At 39.1% G+C, this 23,043-nt stretch overlaps 1 protein-coding gene across 1 annotated transcript in view; it reads left to right on the forward strand.

Annotated features, from left to right (window-relative positions):
• PGM5 (phosphoglucomutase 5) overlaps positions 1 to 23,043 on the forward strand; it is a 68,566-nt gene that overhangs the window by 37,670 nt on the left and 7,853 nt on the right. Inside the window, exons 7-10 of the mRNA XM_058043798.1 lie at positions 5,669 to 5,784; positions 14,437 to 14,572; positions 15,485 to 15,668; positions 19,336 to 19,470. Coding sequence (XP_057899781.1) covers positions 5,669 to 5,784; positions 14,437 to 14,572; positions 15,485 to 15,668; positions 19,336 to 19,470 — 571 coding nt within the window. The remainder of the gene's footprint in view (positions 1 to 5,668; positions 5,785 to 14,436; positions 14,573 to 15,484; positions 15,669 to 19,335; positions 19,471 to 23,043) is intronic.

Consider the following 23,043-nt stretch of genomic DNA (forward strand, 5'->3'; position numbering starts at 1 on the left):
GTGGCATTGTAGTGATTAGGTTAGAGAAAACTTCCCTCTGACTCTTGTTAATGTGAATCAGGGTCATTTTTCGGGTGTCACAGGTGTTTTGCTAGTGCAAAACCACAATGTCTGGGAGATGCCATCAAGGACCACTTGGTTTTATGAGCCTATCTGTGAAAAATAGTCAGTTGTGCCTACTGAAAAATTGAAAGAAAGTTATCACAAGGATTTTTAACACTTTTAAATGAAAAACCATGTGTTTGAAAAATGAAAATCTTTTTTACATAGTTTAGCAGGCTAATATTTTTGGAATTCCAAGGAAAGTAATCTGGGCTATCAAGAGTCCTGTACCTTATGTTTTCCTAGTTAGGTGGCATGTAGATGGCTATGAAGTGTAAGAAAGAAGACCTGGGATATTCAGATGTGAAGCTGTAGAATAAGTAGTCCAGTTGCCTGGTAAAGTTTTGCGCATTAGTCTGTTAGGTCTTTCAGGGGTAATGTTAGAACTAGCTGTTAATTTTTTTTTTCTTGTCAGGAAATTTTTAAAAATTCTAATCTTTATTAGAAGACTATAATTATGTTCATTATTACCTTTATTATGAGCTGGCCAGCTCGTGATTTAGTGAGTGGTCATGCCTTATTGTGTAGTTCAAGAATTGGTTTCACATTTCTGTGTTGGTACTAACCTCTCCAATAATTCTGTTTTCTAGAGATGAAATAACTCAAACTGATTGCATTGTATACATTCTTCTTATCTTTGAAAATAAAGTGGGCAGTCAGTATAGGTAGCGTGGGACTAGCTCTTCAAAATAAAAAATTACAGTGCAACTGTGAAACAGTAAGAGGGTAAATTTAACAATGGAACTGTACAATAATTTATATTCGTATTTTCACTCATTTTGTTATCTCCTCATTTAAAAGCATCTGCTCCTACTTTTTGTAAATTCACAAAGTATAATTATAAATATTGTGTAATTGCAAAAAGTGCAGTCCTCTCTTCTTTGATTTAACTTTTTTCTCCTTAGTTAGTGTTTCAGCATCTTGGGAATATAAATGCTGTTTAGTTCTGAAATGGGCAGACTAATTAAGGTTATTCTAAGGCTATAACTAAGGTTACCTTACAGTTTGGTTCTAAATGTAAATACTCTGTTTCCTAGTCTAGCAAGGGGTAATTACTGCCAAACACGGACAGAAGAAATTTTACTGTATACTCTCATTGATGTAGTCAGCACTTACACTAAAGGAAGGCAAGCAAGTGTAGTGTTTGAAGTCAGTCCCATTAAATGTACAAGATGACAAGAACCAGAATGTCCATGGTTTGTTGTCTTCTTTCAACATAGTTTATACTCATGGAACATATAAACACAGGTATATCAACTGTGTGGTTAGACATAAATAGAATGTCTTTACTTCAAATAGGCTAGGGAAATGAGCCTATTTATAGGGCATATTTTTCCCCAGTTTTTATTTTGAATTGCTCTGGAAGTATATTCTATCCATTAAATCAGGCCTTTTGACAGCCAGTACCTACAACATGAAAGCTCAGAGCTTGAGGTATCACCCTTACAGGTGCACTGCTGTATCAGTATCTTGTTGATGATGCATTATACATACCTAAGGATATATAAAATTTACTGTGTTATCTGGACTTCTTCAAGATAAATACCACTTGTAGTACCAGTTCCAAGACTCACTTCCTGAGAGAAGGAGTATCCTCTCTCATCAAGAGAACTTATACAGACAAAACTCTTTACATTAACTTGACTTTACATTTCTAACTCCCCAAATTTGGGGATCTAGTGTAAGTATACAGAAAGAAGAGAAACTTAAAAAGCTGTACATATGTAGTCTTGGTTGAACTGTCCTGTGAGGGTGCATTTTTAAAAACATTGCAAAATGTAATTAATGGACCTATGATTTGTTGAAGATAAAAATCCTTACCATGACTTATCAGCAGTTCCTGCAGAATTGCAAGTTCCTGAAACCCTTATCCTAAGCATTTATTTGCCTAGCATCTATCAAGCCTGTCAAGAAGCCATATGCTCCATTAAATAGTGCTGCAAATGTTCAGTTCAGCAGAACACAGAAAATTATTTTCAAATTTGATCCACAGGGATTCTATCAGTCTCAGCTGGAACTTCTTTAAGAAAATATCTGGCTTCTTGTTGTATCAATGATTGAAAGCTCTGATTTAGGAATTTTGTCTATATTAAAAAGCAGATTGGTAAATACAGAGTGAAAAAAATATTGGAAAAATGAGGATTTTTTTTTTAATTTTTCTCTCCTGAATACCCAGTCATATTTTTAGTTTAGAAAGATGTAGATGTAGGAGCATTAAAAATCCCTCCCCTTTCCCACATCTAATCTCTGTTTTCCCTGGCTTTGAAGATCTAGTAATTTCACCGTCACATATTAGTTTCCTTCCTCTGAGGGTGTTTTCCTGTATTTTGTGTGATTATGTGTTTGATCTAATGCAGCATATTATTTCTCAGAGTCTGCAGCTTTGAGAATTTTTCCAACGTTCTATGGGAACCCACCCCTCATGTTTTCTGGGGTAATTTTTCACCTTGAATGTCTATAGGCTGCATAAAGGCACATTCTGCATTTGTTGAGACTTCCAGTGATGAGTCTTTATTTCAGAAAAATGTCAGTAAGGAAGAAGTATGCTTGATTTTCAGTGTACTTCTATTTACTTACTTAGTTGAATTATTAAGAGCCAGAAACAACAAGAAAAAAGAAGGTGCATGGAACAATCTGTCACATTCCTACTACAAACTAATCGTACTATGAACTCTGTGCAAAGTGAGCCCACATGCCAACAGAAACAACATTAGTACCTAGAACTCTTTGAAAACAGCTACAGCCTCTTGAAGCTTTTAGTGCTGGTCAGGGTAAGTCCATCCTAGGCTATTTGTTCCCCAGCTAGAGGAATGTAGAAAAGTAAATGGGAAAAGATTTCCTTCTCCAAAAACTGTACCAGGATATGGGAACATTTCTGCAAGCAAACATATTTCAGCTGTGTTGTTAGGCTACCTTAAGAGAATTGATTTTGCTCTGCCAGCATGTTAGGTATTGCCTTCTGGTTTAATGTTTTCTCTTTTTTTGGCAGTACAGTCCTGTTTTCAGCCTGAAGTTATTGTCACACAGAGATTAAATTCTTTCTTGTTCTTGACTTTTTGAAGAGCCAGACAGATACCTGTTCAGTTTTGCCCTGTGAAACCTCCCTTTATGGAACAATATTTCTAAGGGTTAATAATATATGTAGTGCTGTATAAACACGAGAAGGTACATACTCGCCCCGACCTCTAAACTATAGATATGAAATCTGAGTTCAGGATTAAAAGTTTTGGTAATACTCTTTTTTTCATGTACATTTTTGTCTCTTTTCAAATAAATATCAGCAATTCTTACTCCATCTCGTTTAAAAATCACTGATTTAGATGTAATATGAGCACCTAGAATGGATATTCTTACATAAAAGAAAGGTTGATTTGGAGACTACATTACAGTGCAGGCTAACAGTGTAAAAAATTTCAGAGAGAATACTTAAGGGCTGAACTGTAGTGTCATCACTTTTGATGATGAATGGAACTAAATCTGGTTGGTGGCTGGTCACCCGTAGTGTTCCCCAGGGCTTGGTACTGGTGCTGGTCCTGTTTAACGTCTTTGTCAATCATTTGGATGAGAGGGTGTAATTCAGCTCAGTCATTTCACAAGCATCGCCATCAGTCCAGAGTGTTGATCTGCTGGAGGGCAGGAAGGCTCTGCAGAGGGATCTCTGCAGACAGGCTGGATCATGGGCCAAGCCCAGTGGTGTGAGGCTCAACAAGGCCCAGTGCTGGGTCCTGCCCTTGGGTCACAGCAACCCCAGGCAGTGCCACAGGCTGGGGCAGAGTGGCTGCAAAGCTGCCACAGGAAAAGGCCCTGGGGGTGCTGGTGACAGCAGCTGAGCGTGAGCCAGCAGTGCCCAGGTGGCCAAGAAGGGCAATGGCATCCTGGCCTGTGCCAGCAATGGTGTGGCCAGCAGGAGCAGGGCAGGGATTGACCCCCTGTACTTGGATAATGATATTGAGGTGCTGGAGTGTGTCCAGAGAAGGGCAGTGAAGCTGGTGAGTCTGGAGCGCAAGTCCTGTGAGGAACAGCTGAGGGAGCTGAAGTTTTTAACCTGGAGGAAAGGGGAGGCCTTATCACTCTGTAATTGCCTGCAAGGAGGTTGTAACCAGGTGGAGGTCAATCTCTTCTGCCATGTATCAAGTCAAAGGGCAAGAGGAAGTGGTCTTAAGTTCCGCAAGGGGAGGTTCAGATTCAATATTAGAAGGATTTTTCATTGAAGGAGTGGCTAGACATTGTAATAAATTGGCCGTGGAAATGGCGGAGTAACTCTCTGAAGTATTCAGGAGGTGTCTGGATGTGGCACCTGGGGTGATTATGGTGGAGCTAGGTTGATGTTTGGACTAGATAATCTTGAAGGTCTCTTACAACCTTGACGACTCTGTGATTCTCTCATTTAGATATACTTATGTACCAGGTTTTGAAGGGGTCAGTGCTGGCATATTTTGACAGTTTATCCCATCTACTTTATGCACTTAATGTGAGACAGAGAGATGTGCCATCAGAAAACAGGTGTTTTTTTGACCAGAAGTGCTTTCACCTTGACACTTTTAGACAGATTGTGTCGTGTTGAATCCATCTTTGATTAATTTGCTTTGCTTTGGTTTGACTGCAGTTAAAATTAAGTAAACTCTCTTGCTTCAAGAAGTATTGTTAGGTATGATAGTTGAAGCAATCGTAAGGTCATTGGTAGTTGGTCAGATTGCTTCACTGTATCTCAGTTCTTATTTTCCATGTTATAAAATAGCTGGTTCTGAAAACCCTAGGCACACAATGAAAACCAGAAAATATAACTAGAAAGAAGACTGGTAATACTCATTTTGTGTAAATCCCCATCTTGAGACTTAGAGTTCTTTGGAGTTGTTGGTAGGGTTTTCTTTCTTTCTTGTTTTTTAGTCCACGCAAGGGTTTTTTCATTCAGGAATATTTACCAGTTAACAATCATGGGGAAAAGAATGCATATCCAACTTACAAGGTGGTTAATTTTGGTTCTTGAAAACACTGGCACATCACACAGATAGTGAGAGGGTTTCTTGTATTACATGATAGGAGACAGGGAGAATAAGTTGAGATTCAGGTTGAGACTAGGAAAGGTTTTTAAAGAACATACTGAAACATTCCTGTATTTTCTTGTCTTTGAAGACATTACAAGAAGTAAAAGTATCTTTCAAGCATTTCCTTATTTGACTATCTGTATTTTGCAAAGGAGGATGCTTCAACATGATATTTTATCTTCCATTAAGATATTAGTGCAGCAAAACTGTTCATCCTTAGATTAGCTGTTTCTTGGTCAGTAAGAAGGGAAAGATACTGGTAAAGCCTATGGAACTGAGGTCCTACATTTTCCAAAATAATACACGTAACGTATAAACATACTTGGGTTTTGGCTGAAGTTAAATGCTGAGACAAGGATCCGTATTGAATGGTAGTGTTGATCTGTTCTTGGTTTTGGTTTTTATTTTTCTACTTCTACTCCTGCTGTCAGGAGATGTAATGAGACGTAGAATATTCCTCAGATCATATGTAAAAAAAAGCATGATCTTAATCATGTGATGTTTTATTGTGTGTTTCCCAGAGTGGCAAAAGTAATGAAGGTTCCTGTGTATGAGACACCAGCAGGATGGAGGTATTTTTCTAATCTCATGGACTCTGGACGTTGTTCCCTTTGTGGCGAGGAGAGTTTTGGTACTGGTAAGTAATACATAATCAGAAATTAAGTCAAACCCAAAACAATCAGCAGATTAGTTCTGTCTCCTGCTGAAACAGAGAACTTTCTGTTGTTCACATCTTGAGGTCCATCTTGTAAGTGTGGTGTTCAGCACTTGAGGCATGAAAAATATGGGAAATGGATATTCAGCAGAGGCAAGCAACCTTACTGCTGCCCAGACAGCTTCTGGAGGTGCCTGGCATTCTCTTCTGACTTGAACATAATGCAAGAAAGCCTCATTCGTTCCTCTGCAAGTCTTCACAGACTGCAGCAGCATTTGGAGGGATTTTGTCTATATGGAAGCCATATGTTTTTTTCCTAATGTGGTTAGGTGTACAATGGACTGGTATATCTGATGGTACATTTAAGAAAACTGTTTCAGACTTTCCTTTTTGGAACATCACAATTGCTCAAGTGTCAGATAAAATCATCATTAGAAGAAATTCACTTGCATGTGAGTATTTGTGTTTTCCCTAGTTATTTCTGCCTTATCAGTCCCAAGAACCAATCAAACAGAATGCAGAATGATTGACAAATTTGAGCCATCAGAATAGTATCGACAGTAAGAAATAGAGCAAATAATTTGAAGTATATAGTCTATAAATGTACATAAATGTGGTTTTAGTTTATGAGAATGATAAAATAAATTTCGGAGTGTTTATTTTTTTCTTTCCTGGATTCTGGCACAGAAATTCTTACTTTTTGTTTATCAGTAGGGTTATATTGCAAGTCTCTGAAAAAGCACAGACCAGAATAACTTAATAATTTGCCTGGCTAGTAGTTTATTCTGTATTTTGATGTGAGTTATATGGAGTTCTCTATTTTGAATGTGTAATACCTTGGCTGCAGCTCTTTGTAGAAAATTAATTACCATGCAGTGAAACTTGATTACAAATTTCATTTTGCTTTAATTGATTTATGTCCAGAATTAAGTTTGTTGGTTGGGATCAATTAGAGCAGAATGTTGCTATTTAAAAAATAATGATACCTTAAACAACCATAGACGTGGCACTTCATGTATTTATCTTTTGTTTACTGTATGGATCTGAATGGGCTATGATGCAAGAATGAAAAATATGTTATATTTTTTGGGGTCTTATATGTAAAAAGGAAGAGAATTTAAAATTATAATTAATGATAATTTTCTTTTTGTTGTCAATGGGAACCTGTGTCGTGATTGGCAAACTGAATGCCTTCACTATTTGCTCTGAGTGGCACAGGTTTGTATGGTCTTGACTATATCTTTTGAATACAAACTTCCTTTACAGTGTGTTCTATGAGGTCATTCAGAGAGATGTAATTTGGGGAGAGAAGGGCAGGAAGATCTTGTACCTTTCAGAATGTGCTACTATTTGTTGTGTGTTGTTGAACTGCATTTCCATTAACCCATTTGAAGTGTGAACTGGGGAGTTTTCAACTCGCACTGCTTTTTAATACTTCTTCACTGGGCCTGTTCAGTACCTCTTCCCTCTAAATACTGAAGTTCCTCTTGCACATGCAAAACCAAATACTTTGATGAAATTTGTCTAGTTCTAAAGACATTGGTATGACTCCAGTAGCCCACAAATTATATGGAAGAAAGCTCTTGGCTTCATCATCCTGCTGAAGAAAGTTGTGTAGATTTTAACTAGAAGGAGTTTGTAAGAGTTTTGGTGGTGAGTTCCCATATGTTGAAGTATATCTGGAAGTATATCTAGGTACCTTAGCCCACAGAGTGCAGCACCTCCTGCTGCATGTAGGCTTATATGTAGAGGTAGTGGTTTGTCATGACATATGTGCCATATGTCATGAAAACCACTGCCACAGCTCTGTCTCTGCTTGAGGTGTTAATTATCCCAGACCATCTTCATCTGATGGTGTTGAGTAGGACTCTTTCAGATGCTTTTGACTGTGGGAGAAGAGGGGAATTACTGGTTGTGCTCAGTTGAAGCCATGTCTTCTTTGAGGCAACTTGCCGTTTAAACTTTAAGGTGAAGTTATAAAAAAAGACAAACATCAGATTTCCCTTTCACATTGCAAAAGCACATTCAGGTATTGCTAAGCAGGGTGTCCCAAGTACTGGTGGATTTTATCCCTGGAGATGAGTCATATAGAAATGAAAATGTGTTTTGACCTACTGTAATAATGACGACAATATGATCTCTGTAGGTCTAATTTTATTTTCCTGAGTATCTGATAGTGTTTGTATTTGGGAAGAGAAACACTCATGGAGGTCATGGAAGTGCCTGTAGGGTTTGACTGTTCTAGATATGCAAGAAAATTACCCTGACCTCTCTTCACTTGCCATTGACATTTTTCTTTGCTTGTATCTTTCTGTGAGGCCTTAAAACAATTCTGTACTATAAAACTTCTGTACTACAGCCTCTCTTCCAAGTTTGCAGGACCTAATTGTAGACTAGTCTCTACATTCCTTACCACTCTGTGTTCTTACATTGTCTGGTTCTTCTATCATCAATTCTTCAAATTCCTCATAAATCCTGACTCTTGTAAATGAGTGCTTGAAGAACATACTGCTGGCCAGCACGGAGAGCTAGCCTACAGCATTATATTGGCATCTCAGTATGCTCTGATCAGATTAACTTTGTTGTACCTGCAGCACTTCAGTGCAGAAAGCCTCTTGACCTCCAGTTTTATCCAATTCCATCTAAAGGCAAATCTGGACACTCAAGATTCGATTCCATGGGCATCCAGAGAACTTGAGCGTGGGGTTTGAATTCCTCCGTCTGTGTGTAATTGCTGTGTAAAAAAGTGTGATTCAGAGGGCGATTTCCTAAAGATGTTGTGAGGTCTCCTTCACTGGACATATTCAAGAATCGTCTGTACTCAATCCTGTGCCATGTGCTGTGGGACAAGCCTGCTTGAGCAGGGAGATTGAACCAGATGCCCTGTTGTGGTCCCTTCCAACCTGACCCATTCTGTGATCCTGTGACACTTTTTGGGCAAATTATGTAATGGCTGTGATGTCTAAAGTTTGTTTTTCTCACTGCCTCAATTTCCTTATCATCTTTCATTTCAATGCAGATGTCTGAAAAGTGTCCTCATATGCCAGGAGGCGGGTTTATTTTTAAGACATGTTCTGGTTTGTAGATGACCAGTACTTCAGCAATGTGATCTGTTTTTAGCAGTAAATATTTACCTTATTGCGAATCTTTTAGTAATGTCCTAAGTTGTGTGACCCTCACATGTTTCTGCCAGTATTGGGCATTTGAATCAATTTTACGGCTTTTGCCCAGTCATACCTATTTAGGGAACTGAAATTTGGCACTTCTTTAGCTTTCAGCATGGAATATTTATGTAAGTGTACTACATAGTGATCAGGATAGGAAATTTACAGCTCTATGTAAGAGAAAGAAGTTTTAAAAATCCACCTTCTTCATCAAACTGCATTGGAAATCAATTGTTTGTGTACCCAGGTAATAAAGCCTGGCTGAAATTTCCAAGTAATACAGAGCCCTGGTTTTATAACATAAGGGACTTTGGTGTGGCAAGTAAATAAAAGCAAATTTTCTGCTATAAAAGGAGAAAAGATGTTGAAAACGTCCCATACAGCTGTATTTCCCAAACTTGTTTTCTGGCAGCTGATCTTGGAGCTAAACCAATGCTTTAAAAACTTCTTCCATTTTTGTAGCAGTGTGGGGAGCTTGTCAGATGAGATTAGTAGCTTTCTGGTTCTATGACTAATGCCCGGCACAGAGTTCAAAGGAAGGCCTCGGCAGCAGCAATTACTTTCTAAATTTCATCAGCAAGTTATTAATCAGGATTAGGAGAACTGTGTGGCTGATTTATCTTACTGCAGTTTAAACCATTTCAGTGATTGCTACAACCTTCATTAATTTGCTTGCTTCATCTCCAAATTCACAGATTCTATTAACATCAACCCCCTTCTCCTGAAAGATTATATGGAAGAAGAGCTAGTGGAGAATATAAAAATGTGTGGTTGCTGACATGAATGAAAGCCACAAATGAGCTATTTGATTATCTGTTGCAGTAATACAAATCTAAAATAATCTTATTAATTTGAAAAAATTATCAGATCAGAATGCCCCTAAATCTCCATTTGCCTAAAATATTGCTAAGTTTCAGCAGGACAAAAAATCTGTAAGACTTGGGTGTGTGCAAACAAAATTACTTGGTGTGAGCTTGTGAACTCCTGTGATTTTCTTGTTTTAAAATCACATTTGTAGAATGCAGTATGATAGACTGGGATTACTAATTTAGGGAAAAGCAATTACCTTTTATTCATGCATATGACCCACAAGTTTTGCTTTCCCTCTCAGAACTGGATGTCTCAGATACAGACAAAATTAGTTTTCACATAGTAGAAAAATCATAAATAATATGAACATATTCGCATGATTTTTCTTTGTTTCTCAAGGTACTGCCTCTGAAGATTTTTCTTCCATTGCAGACTGTGTAAGTGGCATTCTCTATGAATGGGAACATGCTCTGAGAATTTTGCCCAGTTTGTTTACTCTGAGTCTGGACATAGCAATTTACTGTAGTAAAAAAATAACTTCTCCTACTGTTATATAGAGAAATAATTAATTAACTTATAAAAATAAGTTGTTGAAACACTTGCAGTTATTATAATTTCTCTTACAAATGCAAGTTAAATATAAAGGGTTAATCAGAAAAAAAAGTCATTTACTCCTCTTTTCTGCTGTCTCCTTCTGCTTCAGGTCATTGAACAGAATCAGGAATTAATTAATTCCAGGATGTTTCAATTAAAAGTAGCACTGAGAATCATCCTGAGTTTACTCAGAGCCCCAAGAAAGCTGGGGGCAGTGTTAGTATTGCAACTTCAGGAATACAGAGCTGCAAGGCACCTTTTCCTTCTTCCCTTTGCTCAGGACAGGTCTGCCTCTGCAAATTCATTGGATCTGTAGAGCAAAGAATGGTGTTAGCTGAACTGAGGCAGCAGAGTAGACTCCCTCCCGAAAGTTTCTACAACGTGAGCTGGACAGTAGGACTCAGTTAAGACAGAGCAAGCAAAGACACCTACAGATGGTGAAAATCAGAGTAACAAAATTGCAGAAATAGATTTTAATTTGCTGAAAGGAGGAAGGGCAGTAAGTACAACAACATATATGTATGCAGCTGATCAATGTTTTTAGTTTCACTTCCATTAAGACTAACAAACTGAAACACTTTCTGGGCACACAGAATTTTTGTCCTTGTGTCAGGCTGGTATTTTTAATTGGTGATTTTTGATTCTGAAATAGAGTCAGGATATCCAGATCCTAGATATCCAGACTTTTGTCTCTTGGTTACCTTCTCCCATTGCTTTCTCTTTCCAGGGAAGCAACAATTTATGTCCTCTGAGGGGCATGCAAGGACAGAGAACATGCCAAATCTGCTAAATGTCTATGAAGAATAATACATTCGGTCCTCCTCATATAGATTAATGCACTTAAGCCATACCAGAACAAGGTTCAGAATGTAGCAAAGAGCTCTTCAGAAATGCTTCTGTCCACGTTTCACTAGAACATTTTGGTTCAGTGAAATATCCCTAAAGTGTTTGCTAAATCAGAACTCATCTCTTTAATGTTCAGCGTAGCCTGTTGTTCCATTGTCATGATATAGACCATTTTGCTGAAGGACTGCAGTGCTTTTCACTGTGTGATTTGCTGGCCTGCAGTCTGCCAGGTGTTATGTAGCAGAAGAATAAATGGTCATTCGTATTGGAGCAAATTGCTGAGGGGTTAAGCTCAGTTCCATGTCTCCACTTCTTGCTGGTGTCTGTTAAGACACTTAAACCATTTAAATGGCTGGTGATAATCAGCCACAGAGATGACATTTTAGGCAAAACAGAATTTTTTCTGTGTTAAGAATGAGTGGCTGAAAGGAGAGACATGCAGAGGCATGCACGTTAAGAGGGAAAGGAGCAGCCATGATGGGTGAGCCTGCTGTTACCAGGGCCTTGTCTGGGCCCCTGGGGCTCCCTCACTCTGCCCGGGAGCAGCACCAGGGCTGTTGGTGCAGCACCCCAGCAATGCTGCAGCAGGGCCAGTGTCCAGCCCCCCACAGCCCTGCCATGCCATGCCAGGCCAGGGGTTCCCCAGAGCCAAGCCTGTCCATGCTCCCAATTCCTGGCCTGGTATTGCCCTATTCCCATTCCCAGGAGGTGCCTGATGGCCAGAGCTGGGCTGCCCTGGTGCCCCGACTGCCCTGCTGTGTGGCTGGTGAGACTGGGCAGGCCCTGGCTGCTGGCCTGGCTGCTCCTGCCCTGCTCTTCCAATCCCTTGAGCATCCCCAGCCCCTGTGGTGATGTGATAACTTTCCTTCCTGTTACCAGAGGAACAATATATCGGGGGGAAGTGAAAGCTCTGTTCTGGATTTCTCTTTTGGTGTCAGGGGCAGAAGCCTGCACCTTTATCTGGGAACAGACTCTTGGCTTTGGTGACAATGGCTTTGACTCTGCTACTTGCTTTGCCTACAAGTAAGCTGACTTTATTATACATAGGACATATTGCTGCTGTTCCTGTAGAAGATATCCTTAAGCTGATCTACTTCCTTACTGCAGAAGAGGTGAGAGATGACCTTTAAGGTCCCTTCCAGCCCTAACAATTCTGTGATTCTATGCCTGAATGTCTGAAAGACTGACTCTCTGTAGAGAGACCTTTGTTTTCCTTTCTTATCTGAAGCTATTTGCAAAGCTTTGAGAGCTCATAAATAACCCTGCCCTTTTTTTGTGACTGGTTGGCACTCCATGCTTTCACGGTACTGGAGCAGGGAGGGGATAAGAGTGAGCGGTGTCTCCTCTTCCAGCAGCTCCTCAAGCGCCAGGCCTGTACTCTGGCTGTTGTAATAGGGCACTGCTGTTGTTGCAGAGAGCTTGCAGATTACAGAACAAGTAGCAAAAAAGAGATATTCTTACTATCATGATGGCTACTTTGCAAATGTGAAGGCATGTTACTGTCTCAGCTCTTCAGTCCATCCACAGTGTTCTTGTTTTCTGTAAAACCTACCACACAGACATAAACAAAATCTTCGTGTAAATCTTTATCCTCATCAGCAAGTGTTCAGTAATCATTCCTATACAGCTTGAATATTGTGCTGAATAGTAATTTGCATTTACTTAACCCCGTGGTAGTTAACTTAATGTTAAGAGCAATTATTGTTAAATAAACAGTGTTGAGGCTGAATGTAATGCAAGAAGCCTAAGTGGCAGGCAGATCTGTGGCAGACCCAGGACAATGGGCTCTTAGAAAATCCATATGAGCAGAGGCTGCTGATTGTTGCTTTCTCCCAAGAAGAGGGATTGCAAGTTCAAGGTAACAGCAGTGATTGACCTAGGAATCATGGTCTCTCTCTGCACATCTTGTTATTTTCCTTATATGCCTTTAATAGATTGACAGTTCTTCACTGGATTAACAGCTTCAGTTCGTCAGTTTATATTATGGGAGCTGTCCTCTGCCTGTAGCAAAACACTGCTATTTTGACAGATGGCTGTCTGTGTGGACCTTGCAGCCTGTTACGTAAAGCCAAGCTGTACAAAGCTGTCTTGCTGCAACAGGATTTCTGTCTTTGAGGAGGAGAATATTTCAGAAAACAGGTTTTCAGCATAAGAGTTTTTAGATTCCTCTCTTTTGTTAACTATCTTCTAAAGACAGATAATTTAAATTGTTGCCTCCATAATCAGTAGGTGCTTCATGAAGTAAACAAAACTTCTAAATTGCTTCACTTGCTTTGTACTTATGGTTTAAATAATGTGTGACTAGACAGAAAACCCTAAGGCTGCAGCCAACAAACTTTAACCAAATTTAGTAGTATTATGCCAGAGCAGTGGCTACATGTTTGATATCTCTTCAAGTTTCTTGTGTGTTAGCTTATAAAATTGCCATCAGTATTTACTGAGTGCCAGTGGTCTCGGATCTTACTGAGGTCTGAGACCACATGCTGAATTGTGTGGAGGATTCCAAAACTGTTCCTAGTCTTCATTGTTGGAACAATTACTTTCTTCATAAATATAAACCTATGCAGGGATCTAGGCAGGAGCATCCAGTCTTCCTTAGCCCTGAGAGGTATGAAGAAATATAAAAAAGGGAGCAGTCTCCCTCTCTGGTTTGCTTGGTTTTGGGTTTTTTTTGCTCCGGAAGAATCATTTCAAGCACTTGATTGTTGTCCTGACTGGAGGTCATAAACATTCTGGAAATTCCCAATTTTTATGGAATGGGAAGTTCTTTCTCTGCAGTTTGACATCTGCCGATGAACATCTGCAGAGATAAGGCGATGCTGTTAAGCTTGACTCTGTAAAGGAGAACCTTCTGGCTCATGTCTGGGGTTCGCATATCTAGCCCCGTTCTGGGAAACAGCAGCAGAGATGTGAAAACACTGTATATCAGTAAGAAGGAATAATGACTACACATGTTTTCATACTGCTACTGTTTCTCTTCAGATACTTGTACAAATTTTTATTTAACTTTGCAAGTATGAGATTTGTCATGTATAAATAGATCACATTTTAAGCATTACTTCTGGTTTTCTGTCTAGAACATATCAGAGGTGCTAGGGCTAGTACTATTGATTACTTTTATGTGACATGCACAGTTAAATGAGACATTTTCCCAGCCTTCTTACCTTGTTTTCTGATTTGCAGTGATACCAAATAATGTGCTTATTGTCTGTTTCTTTAGGGTCTGACCACCTTCGAGAGAAAGATGGACTGTGGGCTGTGCTAGTTTGGCTTTCAATCCTAGCAGCTCGAAAGCAGAGTGTGGAGGAGATTGTCAGGGATCACTGGGCAAAATTTGGCCGGCACTACTACTGCAGGTGAGTAAAATGAGGAAAAGGCACTTATGCAGCTGATAGGAGCATTCTGCTACAATCATTGCTTGTTTAGATGTGTTCAGCTGCACTTAGGTGTGCATTCATACAGAATGAAAATGTGCCACAGATTATGACTGTTTTGTAGACAAGCTTTTTCGGAGGAGTAAAAAAAGGAAGCTACATGTATATGTCACTGCTAGCATGAGTAATTTAAAAATATTGAATGGCAGAAAGATTTGAATTATTTACTTGTGGAATATATAGGTGCACCTTGTTACATGATGTTGAAAAAGAAACATAATCCCAGCAAGATTTGTTCCTGCATTTTTTTTTTCTGTAAGTGCCTCCATGTGACATTGTTTACTGAGAGCTGAAACCTATGCCTGCTTCCAATTCAGGATAACTCTTCCAAAGATAAAAACATTTACTAATTTTTATTAAGGCCTCAATATGGTGAGTTCTAGCTGTCATTTTCATCTTTGCTTCTGCCTCTCTCTTAATCCAGGGTTTGCCATTTGTAAGATCTTTTGCACACAGCTGTTCCTCAAAACTTGTAGCAAAGTTCTCTCTATTTCACTTTTCTGTTGAGCACTCCACTGATTGTGTCATTAAGTTTTGAAAGCTAGCTGTGTATTTTCTATGCGGCTTTAGAAATTGCATTTTCTAGATGCTTTCTGTTGATTTTAGAGTCAGGTGGCCAATGTAAAACTATGGTTGCACACATGTAACGGCACAGGATTGGCATGTGTGTGCTGGTTTCATTTGCAATCAGTACTTCAGAGGTACATTGCTAATTTTTGAAGTAAGCAGTAAATTGTTAACTGTGAGTATATAGAGCTCTCTGAAAGCAGAACTGTCTTCTCAGCTCTGGGGACTTACTTTCTGGTTCTACCTTTTTTTTTATATATGTGCAAGGTTTGATTACGAAGCGCTGGAACCCAGAACAGCATATTTCATAATGAGAGACCTGGAAGCTTTGATCACTGACAAATCATTCAGTCATCAGCAGTTTGCTGTGGGTAACAATATCTACAGTGTGGAAAGAACAGACAGCTTTGAGTACATAGATCCTGTGGATGGCACTGTGACCAAAAGACAGGTATGTTTGTAGTGATGGATTAGCAAAGTTTTGCAGCTGGCATATTGTCCCCAACAGTGTTGTTTCTGAAGTTCAGCTGGCAAGACTGTCCATTTATTTGTGGGATGGTGTTTCCTTTGCTATGAATGAATAGATACTGCATTTCCTACTTAAGATTTGCTCAGTCTGGATAAGATAATCCACCTTTATTTTATTTTGTGCTTGCTTTACATAACTGGGGACAATAGTGACACAGTGAGCATAGGGTGGGATGAAGTCCCTATTGAAAGCAATGCATGAATAGGGAGGGCTCCTTTTCCAGAACAGCAGAAAATATCACACAGAAAGAAAATCTTCCCTTTTTCAATTTGCTGTCTGAAATCTCCACTGGCTATACCTTACGAAAAAAAAAAAAAAATCAGATTCTTGTTTGTGGTGACCCTCAGGATCTACATAACTGAGATACAGTAAGAGGTCTTCTGTATAGGATACTTCTGCATCCCACTGATTACAATATCTGTTGTAGCCAGTAGGATGCAGAAGACTTTAGAAGGTTGTAGCCTATGCAGGCATATTTGACATCCCTAGCCCAAATTACCAGCTCCTTCTGGACTCCATCTATACTGAGATTCCTTGCTTATCAAGAGCTGCAGTTCCAACTGAGCCTTCAGTGTTTGGAAACATTATGTGTTTGAAATTCATTATGTACTTTTACTAGGTGTAAATGTATATTCAAGTAACTTGAATGTATATTCAAGTAATTGGAGCTGTGACTCCAATTAAAATTTGTCCTTATTTTATGCTGTTTATATTTTTATGGTTGTAGTTTCTCTGGTTTTTAAATTATTTGACCTAAACAGACCCTAGGAAATTATATTACAAGCCATTAAAATTATTCTCATGACTTCCTTCTCAGAGTCTTTGTAGTTTCCATTCATCATTGCATCCAGAAAATATGAGCAGCGTGTCTGCCACTGAGCTACTTTCTTGTTGCATATTACTACTGAAATAAGATATGAGGATATTGTCACATCCAAGTCTAGTGGAAAATTACAGACATGGCAAACTCGTGACCTTTGTAGTTCAAAAAGCAGCTTGTGAATTTTAATTGCACTTTACTTTCCCTTAATTTTTTCGTCCAAAGCACTTATTCTGTATGGGAATATAATTGTTAATCATATCACCATGTAACACAAAGAGAGAAACATGACTTGGCTTGTTTTCAGACAGACTCTGAAAGGGAGCCCATAAAACCAGAAAGCATGTCTTTTCATAGGGAGTAGCTCCTATTTATTCAGAGTACAGTTCAGCCAGTTTGTCCTTTGGCAAGGACACATTCCTAGCTTGATATGTCTGCAGCCTCAGTGGATTCTCCGAGCACACTGAATTGGAGAGGTTATTGATCTATGCAAATGAAACAACAGTTCACTGCTGCCATTTTCCTTGGGTAGCTTGCTCATCATCTAAATGCAGCTATCTCTTTCAGACTGTCGTAGGCTTTGTGTGGATTTTTCAGCTAAGTGTTCAGGAGCATGTGCCAAGTCTTATTCCCCAGAACACAGGGGAGAGAGATTTATATTCAGTGTAACTGCGATGAATGAGAAGCTGGCTACATGGTAGTTATTCAGTGTTAATAAACAACATATTCAGAAAACACAGCAACGAGAAAATAGAAGACAAACAATACACACAGACTGTTGCTTCTAATTAATTCTGTTTCTTGAAACCCATTAATATTGTTTGTCATGCCGCAATAATGAGACTTAAAATCAAATTAAACATTCTGTTGTTCTTGAAGACTTCTAATTTTTAAAGCTGTACTCTGTTTTTGCACGTATCAGCACATAAAAATGCTGCTCCTGAGGGTCCGGCAAGCCAGGGATGGGACCAGTGGCATTTTTGGGTAAAATTTGAATTATAAGGATGAGAGGTAAAAGTAGGCCATTATACTAAGAGACAAAAGGCTCCAGGGAGACCTTATTTTGATCTTTCAGTACTTCAAGAGGGCTTGTAAGAAATATGAGGACAGTTCTTTTAGCAGAGCTGCAGTAGTGTAAGGGGTAATGCCTTTAAACTAAAAGAATAAATTTAGACTAAATGTGAGAAAGACTCTTTTTTTTACAATGGGAGTGATGGAACACTGGAACAGGTTGTCCAGAGAGATGGTGGGTGCCCCATCTTGGAATCATTCAAGGTCAAGTTGAACGGGGCTCTGAGCAACCAGATCTGATTGAAGATGTCCCTGCCCACTGCAGTGAACATGATGACCTGGTGACATCAGGACTGGATGACCTTTAGAAGTCCTTTCCAACCCAAACCATTCTATGAGTCTGTGATTATCAAACAATGCCTTATATGGTGCTAAAGATGTTTTGGCAGATATCAGAGGAAACAAAGGTTTTACTTAGGTTTTACTTATACTTTGGAATATTGACACACTGCATTTCCAACATCAGTGTCTTGTCAAGCTGCTGATAAAACTGGAAAAATAAAATGCATATCTTTTAATTATCTTCTTTCATTTTTTAATGGCTTACTGCCCTTTAAACAGAAGTAGCAAGGATCTCAGTTTGTGCATAGACCTTTGACAGCAGAAGGACAAAGGGGGAGAAAAGTTCAGTGGCTTATCAGAGGCTGTACTTAGTCTAAAGATACCATTTACATAAAGGGAACTAGAATGTGTATTAGTGCACAGCTGGTAGAATATTGCAACACTACAACAATTTATCTGTGCAATTTAGTCCTCTGGCTTTAAGGACCTTTCTGTACAGAAACTGTGGATCCAAGAATGTGGCCTGTGGTCTGTAGAAAAAAGTGTTCATATGTGCAGTACAACAGGGGGAGGATAAAAGAAAAAAAGATGTGAAGATGGCAGCAAAGAGCAAATTTTTAGTTAATTAATTAATTAATTAATCAATCAGTCCTCTTTGTTATGCACAAGTTAATGTGCATGAAGTAATGTACTTGAAACCAATTAACACCTTAAGTTTTCCAAATTGTACTATAGACTTACTGAAATTCTTGCAGTCATATATTGCTGTGTAGTATTTGAGGGGTAGCAGCTGGTCCTGTCTCTTGTATTCACTAGTGACAACTATTTTTTGATCCAAGGATTCTGTAGCTGTTTTGTAAGCTACTTACCTTTAGTGATCTTATACTCATTTCTCAGGCTGTTGATTTTGTGCTTTGCCACACAGAGTAAGAACAAATCAAGTAAAAGAAATAAAAAAAACACAGTAAGAGAGTATTTGTTATTAGGAGTGGGAGGGAATGCACAACATCTTTTTTAGTGTTCCGGGGGGAAAAAAGAGGGTCCTGGTTCAGGGCAAATTTGGAAGAGATCCAAATCCATCCACAGATATCACAGTCCGGAGCAGGAATGTGGAGGAGTGAGTGCAGTGTCTGAAAACAAACTGCGCGCTTCTTCTCTCCCCCCTTCACTCTCTGGAACAAGTCTTAAAGGTTAAAACTTATTCAGCATAAACAGAACAAGACAATTGGGGATAAAAGCATCAAGTAGATGCTTTTACTAGAACAACAAGTAATGAGTGTGTTGTCCAAAGTTGTGGGGAAAGAAGAGTTGGCATTCAGATGACTCTTCCTTTCACTTTTATTCTGGAGCAGTGTCTGGTGATTTGTTAAGGTACTGTATGATGTTCCATGTATGATGTTCCTTCTCCTTTCCTAGGGGCTGCGGATTATTTTTTCAGATGCTTCCAGACTCATCTTCAGAATGAGTGCTTCTAGTCATGTGAGAGCTACTCTGCGGATCTATGCAGAGAGTTATGAAAAGGATCCTAGCCAACACAATAAGGAACCACAGGTAATGCAACAGGATTGTAGTAGGTCAGTAAGTAAAGCACTGCCTTGGTATAGCAGTGGTTACAGGTTTTCATCTTTGATCAGAAGCAACACTCAATGCTTTGACCCATGTGCTATGTTTGTAGATGATTTCCCTGGTCTTGTAAGTGTACACATTTTGAGGAAGGACCAGCAGTTTTAATCAATGACTTCATTGATTAAAGTTAAGAGAAGTCATTCTAGTTAGAATTTTTTTCAAAAGTTTTTTAGAGTTGTGATTTGATTTATGGAACAGTGTTTTAAAAATAAGATAACCATTTTTGAAGGAGATTATCTGAGAGCCACTTAATTAGGGCATCCCAAAGACTCTTCACAATCAGAGTACAGTTAGGAAATGTGGATACCAGAGTGTCAACAATGTAGGGATTCCTTGTAAGGGAAAGACTTGCAACTGTCTCAGAATTATCTCATATCATAACCTTTTTCCTAAGAAGAGTAAAGCTTAAGAGCAAGCTGCTGGATTGTCCAGCAGATGCCTTATGCAATTAATAAAATAAATTACACTCCACACTCTTAGGTTCTTCTCAGTAAATGTTCTTTATGCTGTGATATGCAAGAGAGGACTAAGGATATTTCATGGAAAAGAAGTTAAGCATTTGGCTTGTAGTAAATCAAAACTCCCTAGTATTAAGTCTCATGTAGTTGTGTCTTCATGACTGGAATGCAAATGCAAATCTACGAAAACATATATGCTGTCAAATGAATTTGAACTCTAAGTAAGTGTTTGATGCTTCACCAGATTCTGACCATAAACTTAGTGAGTTTCTTCTTACACTGTTCAACGGTCACGTATCAGTCATGAAAAGTGCTTCAGTTGTCACAGAAATGTTGCAGATCCCATGCCTGCAGATATGATCTAATAAATTCTGCTTGCATTTGCTTGAGAGAGGTGCATGAAGTCTTCCAGAATACAGACCATGTCCAGGGAGCAGCAGGAATGGGTCTGCTGCACAAGGCAGTAGGAGCCAGGCATCCTGCTGCACCACAGGCAGCGCCCACCTTGTCCAGGGGACAGTCCTGCAGCAGGAAGGTGAAGAGGACAGGGCAGCTCTGTGGGAGCAAGCTGCCTCAACAAGTGATGGATCAGAGGCAGGGTTCATCTGGGGCAGCAGAAAAGATGGTGCCAGAGACAAAGCTGGAGACAAGGATGAGTAGACCTACTCAGGAGACAGGGTCAAAGTCAAAACTGGAGACAAGATACAGCATATATCCAAGCAGTCTTTCAGGGAAAGAAACTGCCTGTAGCTTCTCCTGGGCCTGAGGTTCACCCAGGCAGCAGAGGCAGAGACAAGGCTGGAGACAGGCACTTCTACGGCTTAGCTCAGGCAGGGACCAACACCCCTGGGACAGGCTGTAATGGGCCTTGGCCAGGGTGATCCTCAGGGGATCCTAAGCAGGCCAGTAGAGCTTATGACTGTCCTCGAGGATTTCAGAGTTTGGTCTTTTATTCAGCGCACCAAAAGGGTCTGTTTTTCCCAAGGACAGAAAAAAGGTTGGAAGGGATTTCTCTTTCTGTATTGGTAACAAAGCCTGTCAGATCACAGGACTTTTGGCTGTTTAATCAGAATATTCACTAGCGAACAAATAATCCCAGGGGTAGAAACATCATTGCCTTGAAACTTGCTACAGGGACTTTCCTGCATTTATGCAGTGCAGAAAGGCATTTTGATATCCAGACTGCCTCAGGAAATACATGGTATTGTAAACACCCTCCTCATCTCCTGCCATGTGCATAACATCTGGAATAAATATAAGTTTCATCTCAATTAATACAATAAATTCTTTATTTGGTTTCTCATTGCTTAATCTTGCACAGTTCCCACTGCTTGTCTTTCCTTGCCCTGGCTGCATGCTTTGCCAACAACATCAGTGCATTAGAAACAACGGGGTCATAGATTGTATCCGACAGGCAGATGGCAGACTTCAAGACAGTGCATAAATTTTAGGAGATCCTCATGTACAAAAATAACTAAATGTTTCACGGGAGAACATTTTATAGTCTTCAGTGAAGTATGTAAAAGAATGTGAATAAAATACTCCTTTTTCAGAAAACAGCATTGCTAGAAAGGGGTGCCATAGTTTCCCTGATACTGTAATTCCTTTATTGTTCAGTTTGCTTTAAAGTTCATATTGACATGCACACATCTAAAAGAGGTGTGACAGATTTGTAGTTTCAAGAACTTTGTTGCCTATTTGCTGTCAGTAATAGGAACACAACATATATGTAAGTGGTCAGTTACGAAAAAAGCACTGACTTAAAAGAGTATATTAACTATATACAGATACTTTATGTATTACCTTATGATATTTACTAAAGTTGTTACATTTTGAATTATATTTTTCTGTAGCTGAGGAGACAGTTGTATGTGGTTTCTGTATTATTGCACTCTTTCTGAAACAGCTGATCAAGAAAATCTCCCTTTCATACCTTTTATGTCATAAACCAAGACAACATTATTTGATGATTAGCTGCTTAAGTAAATATTCAGATGGTCCTGTTTATTGCACCACGTCTTTCCAGCATCTTGTTTTAGATAATGCACTGCTCCATGTTTTTGCCTGGTGACAATTCCAGTCAAAACCTGACCTTAAAGGCAAAAATACCTTGATACATCTTTTGCTTTTTGTCACAGTCGTGACAAAACTCAGTCAACTCAGTTGTGTTGGAGGTTCCATTTTGTGGAATCGTTATGGTAATTAGCTTGACTTTGCCTCATACCAGCGTCCTTCCCCCCCTCCCCCCCCCCCAACTTTCCTTTTCCAGACAAAGCCTTTTCCAAAATTAATCATCCAACTTTACGGTAGTGTTCAAGTTCTTTTTATTTTGCTTCTGTAGTCTTTGACAATGTAGCTTCTGATGGTCAATTTTTCACAGATAAGTAAATGTCTGAACTACATCTTCCAATGTGCATGTTGAGATGTGCATATTATTCTGGAGCACTAATTGTGGCACTTTTTGAGTTGAACTGAATCTTCTTGACCTTTTGTTCTAGTTTATATGTAGGCCAGTATGTGTTGTAAATCATAGGTGTTAATGAATGTAAGAGTCACCCAAATAATATTTAAGTACTATCTTTCATACAATTAATTGCTAGTACTTTCTACCTAGCATAAACTTCCTGATTTACAACAAAAGTCTTCATAGGAAAGTGGTAAAACACGCCAATAATGTATGTTTGAGGTCATGGACAAATGTGAATAGCCATGACTTCTGGCTGTTGAATGATCCATTTAAAGAAATTTGCAGAAGCAGCTTCATGGGCGCCTGGGAAATAAGGGGTTGCTACTTTTTTCTGTTCAGTTCTTTCTGCAAGCCAGTATCTACAGTGAAAATCAGGAGCAATAAAGAAAAATTAACATCATACTCTCTCCAAAGTGTTTCAGAAACAACTCAGTGTTTTCAATTCAAACAAATCAAATTCAATTCAAAATATTACTCATTTGAATATTGCATAACTTAGAGTGGTGATGCAATCTAGATCTAAAACAAAGTCTTAAAAACAGTGCCCAACACTTTTCTAAAACTGAAATATTC

The sequence above is a fragment of the Melospiza georgiana genome, chromosome Z (genome assembly GCF_028018845.1).
Source record: "Melospiza georgiana isolate bMelGeo1 chromosome Z, bMelGeo1.pri, whole genome shotgun sequence".
NCBI lineage: Eukaryota > Metazoa > Chordata > Aves > Passeriformes > Passerellidae > Melospiza > Melospiza georgiana.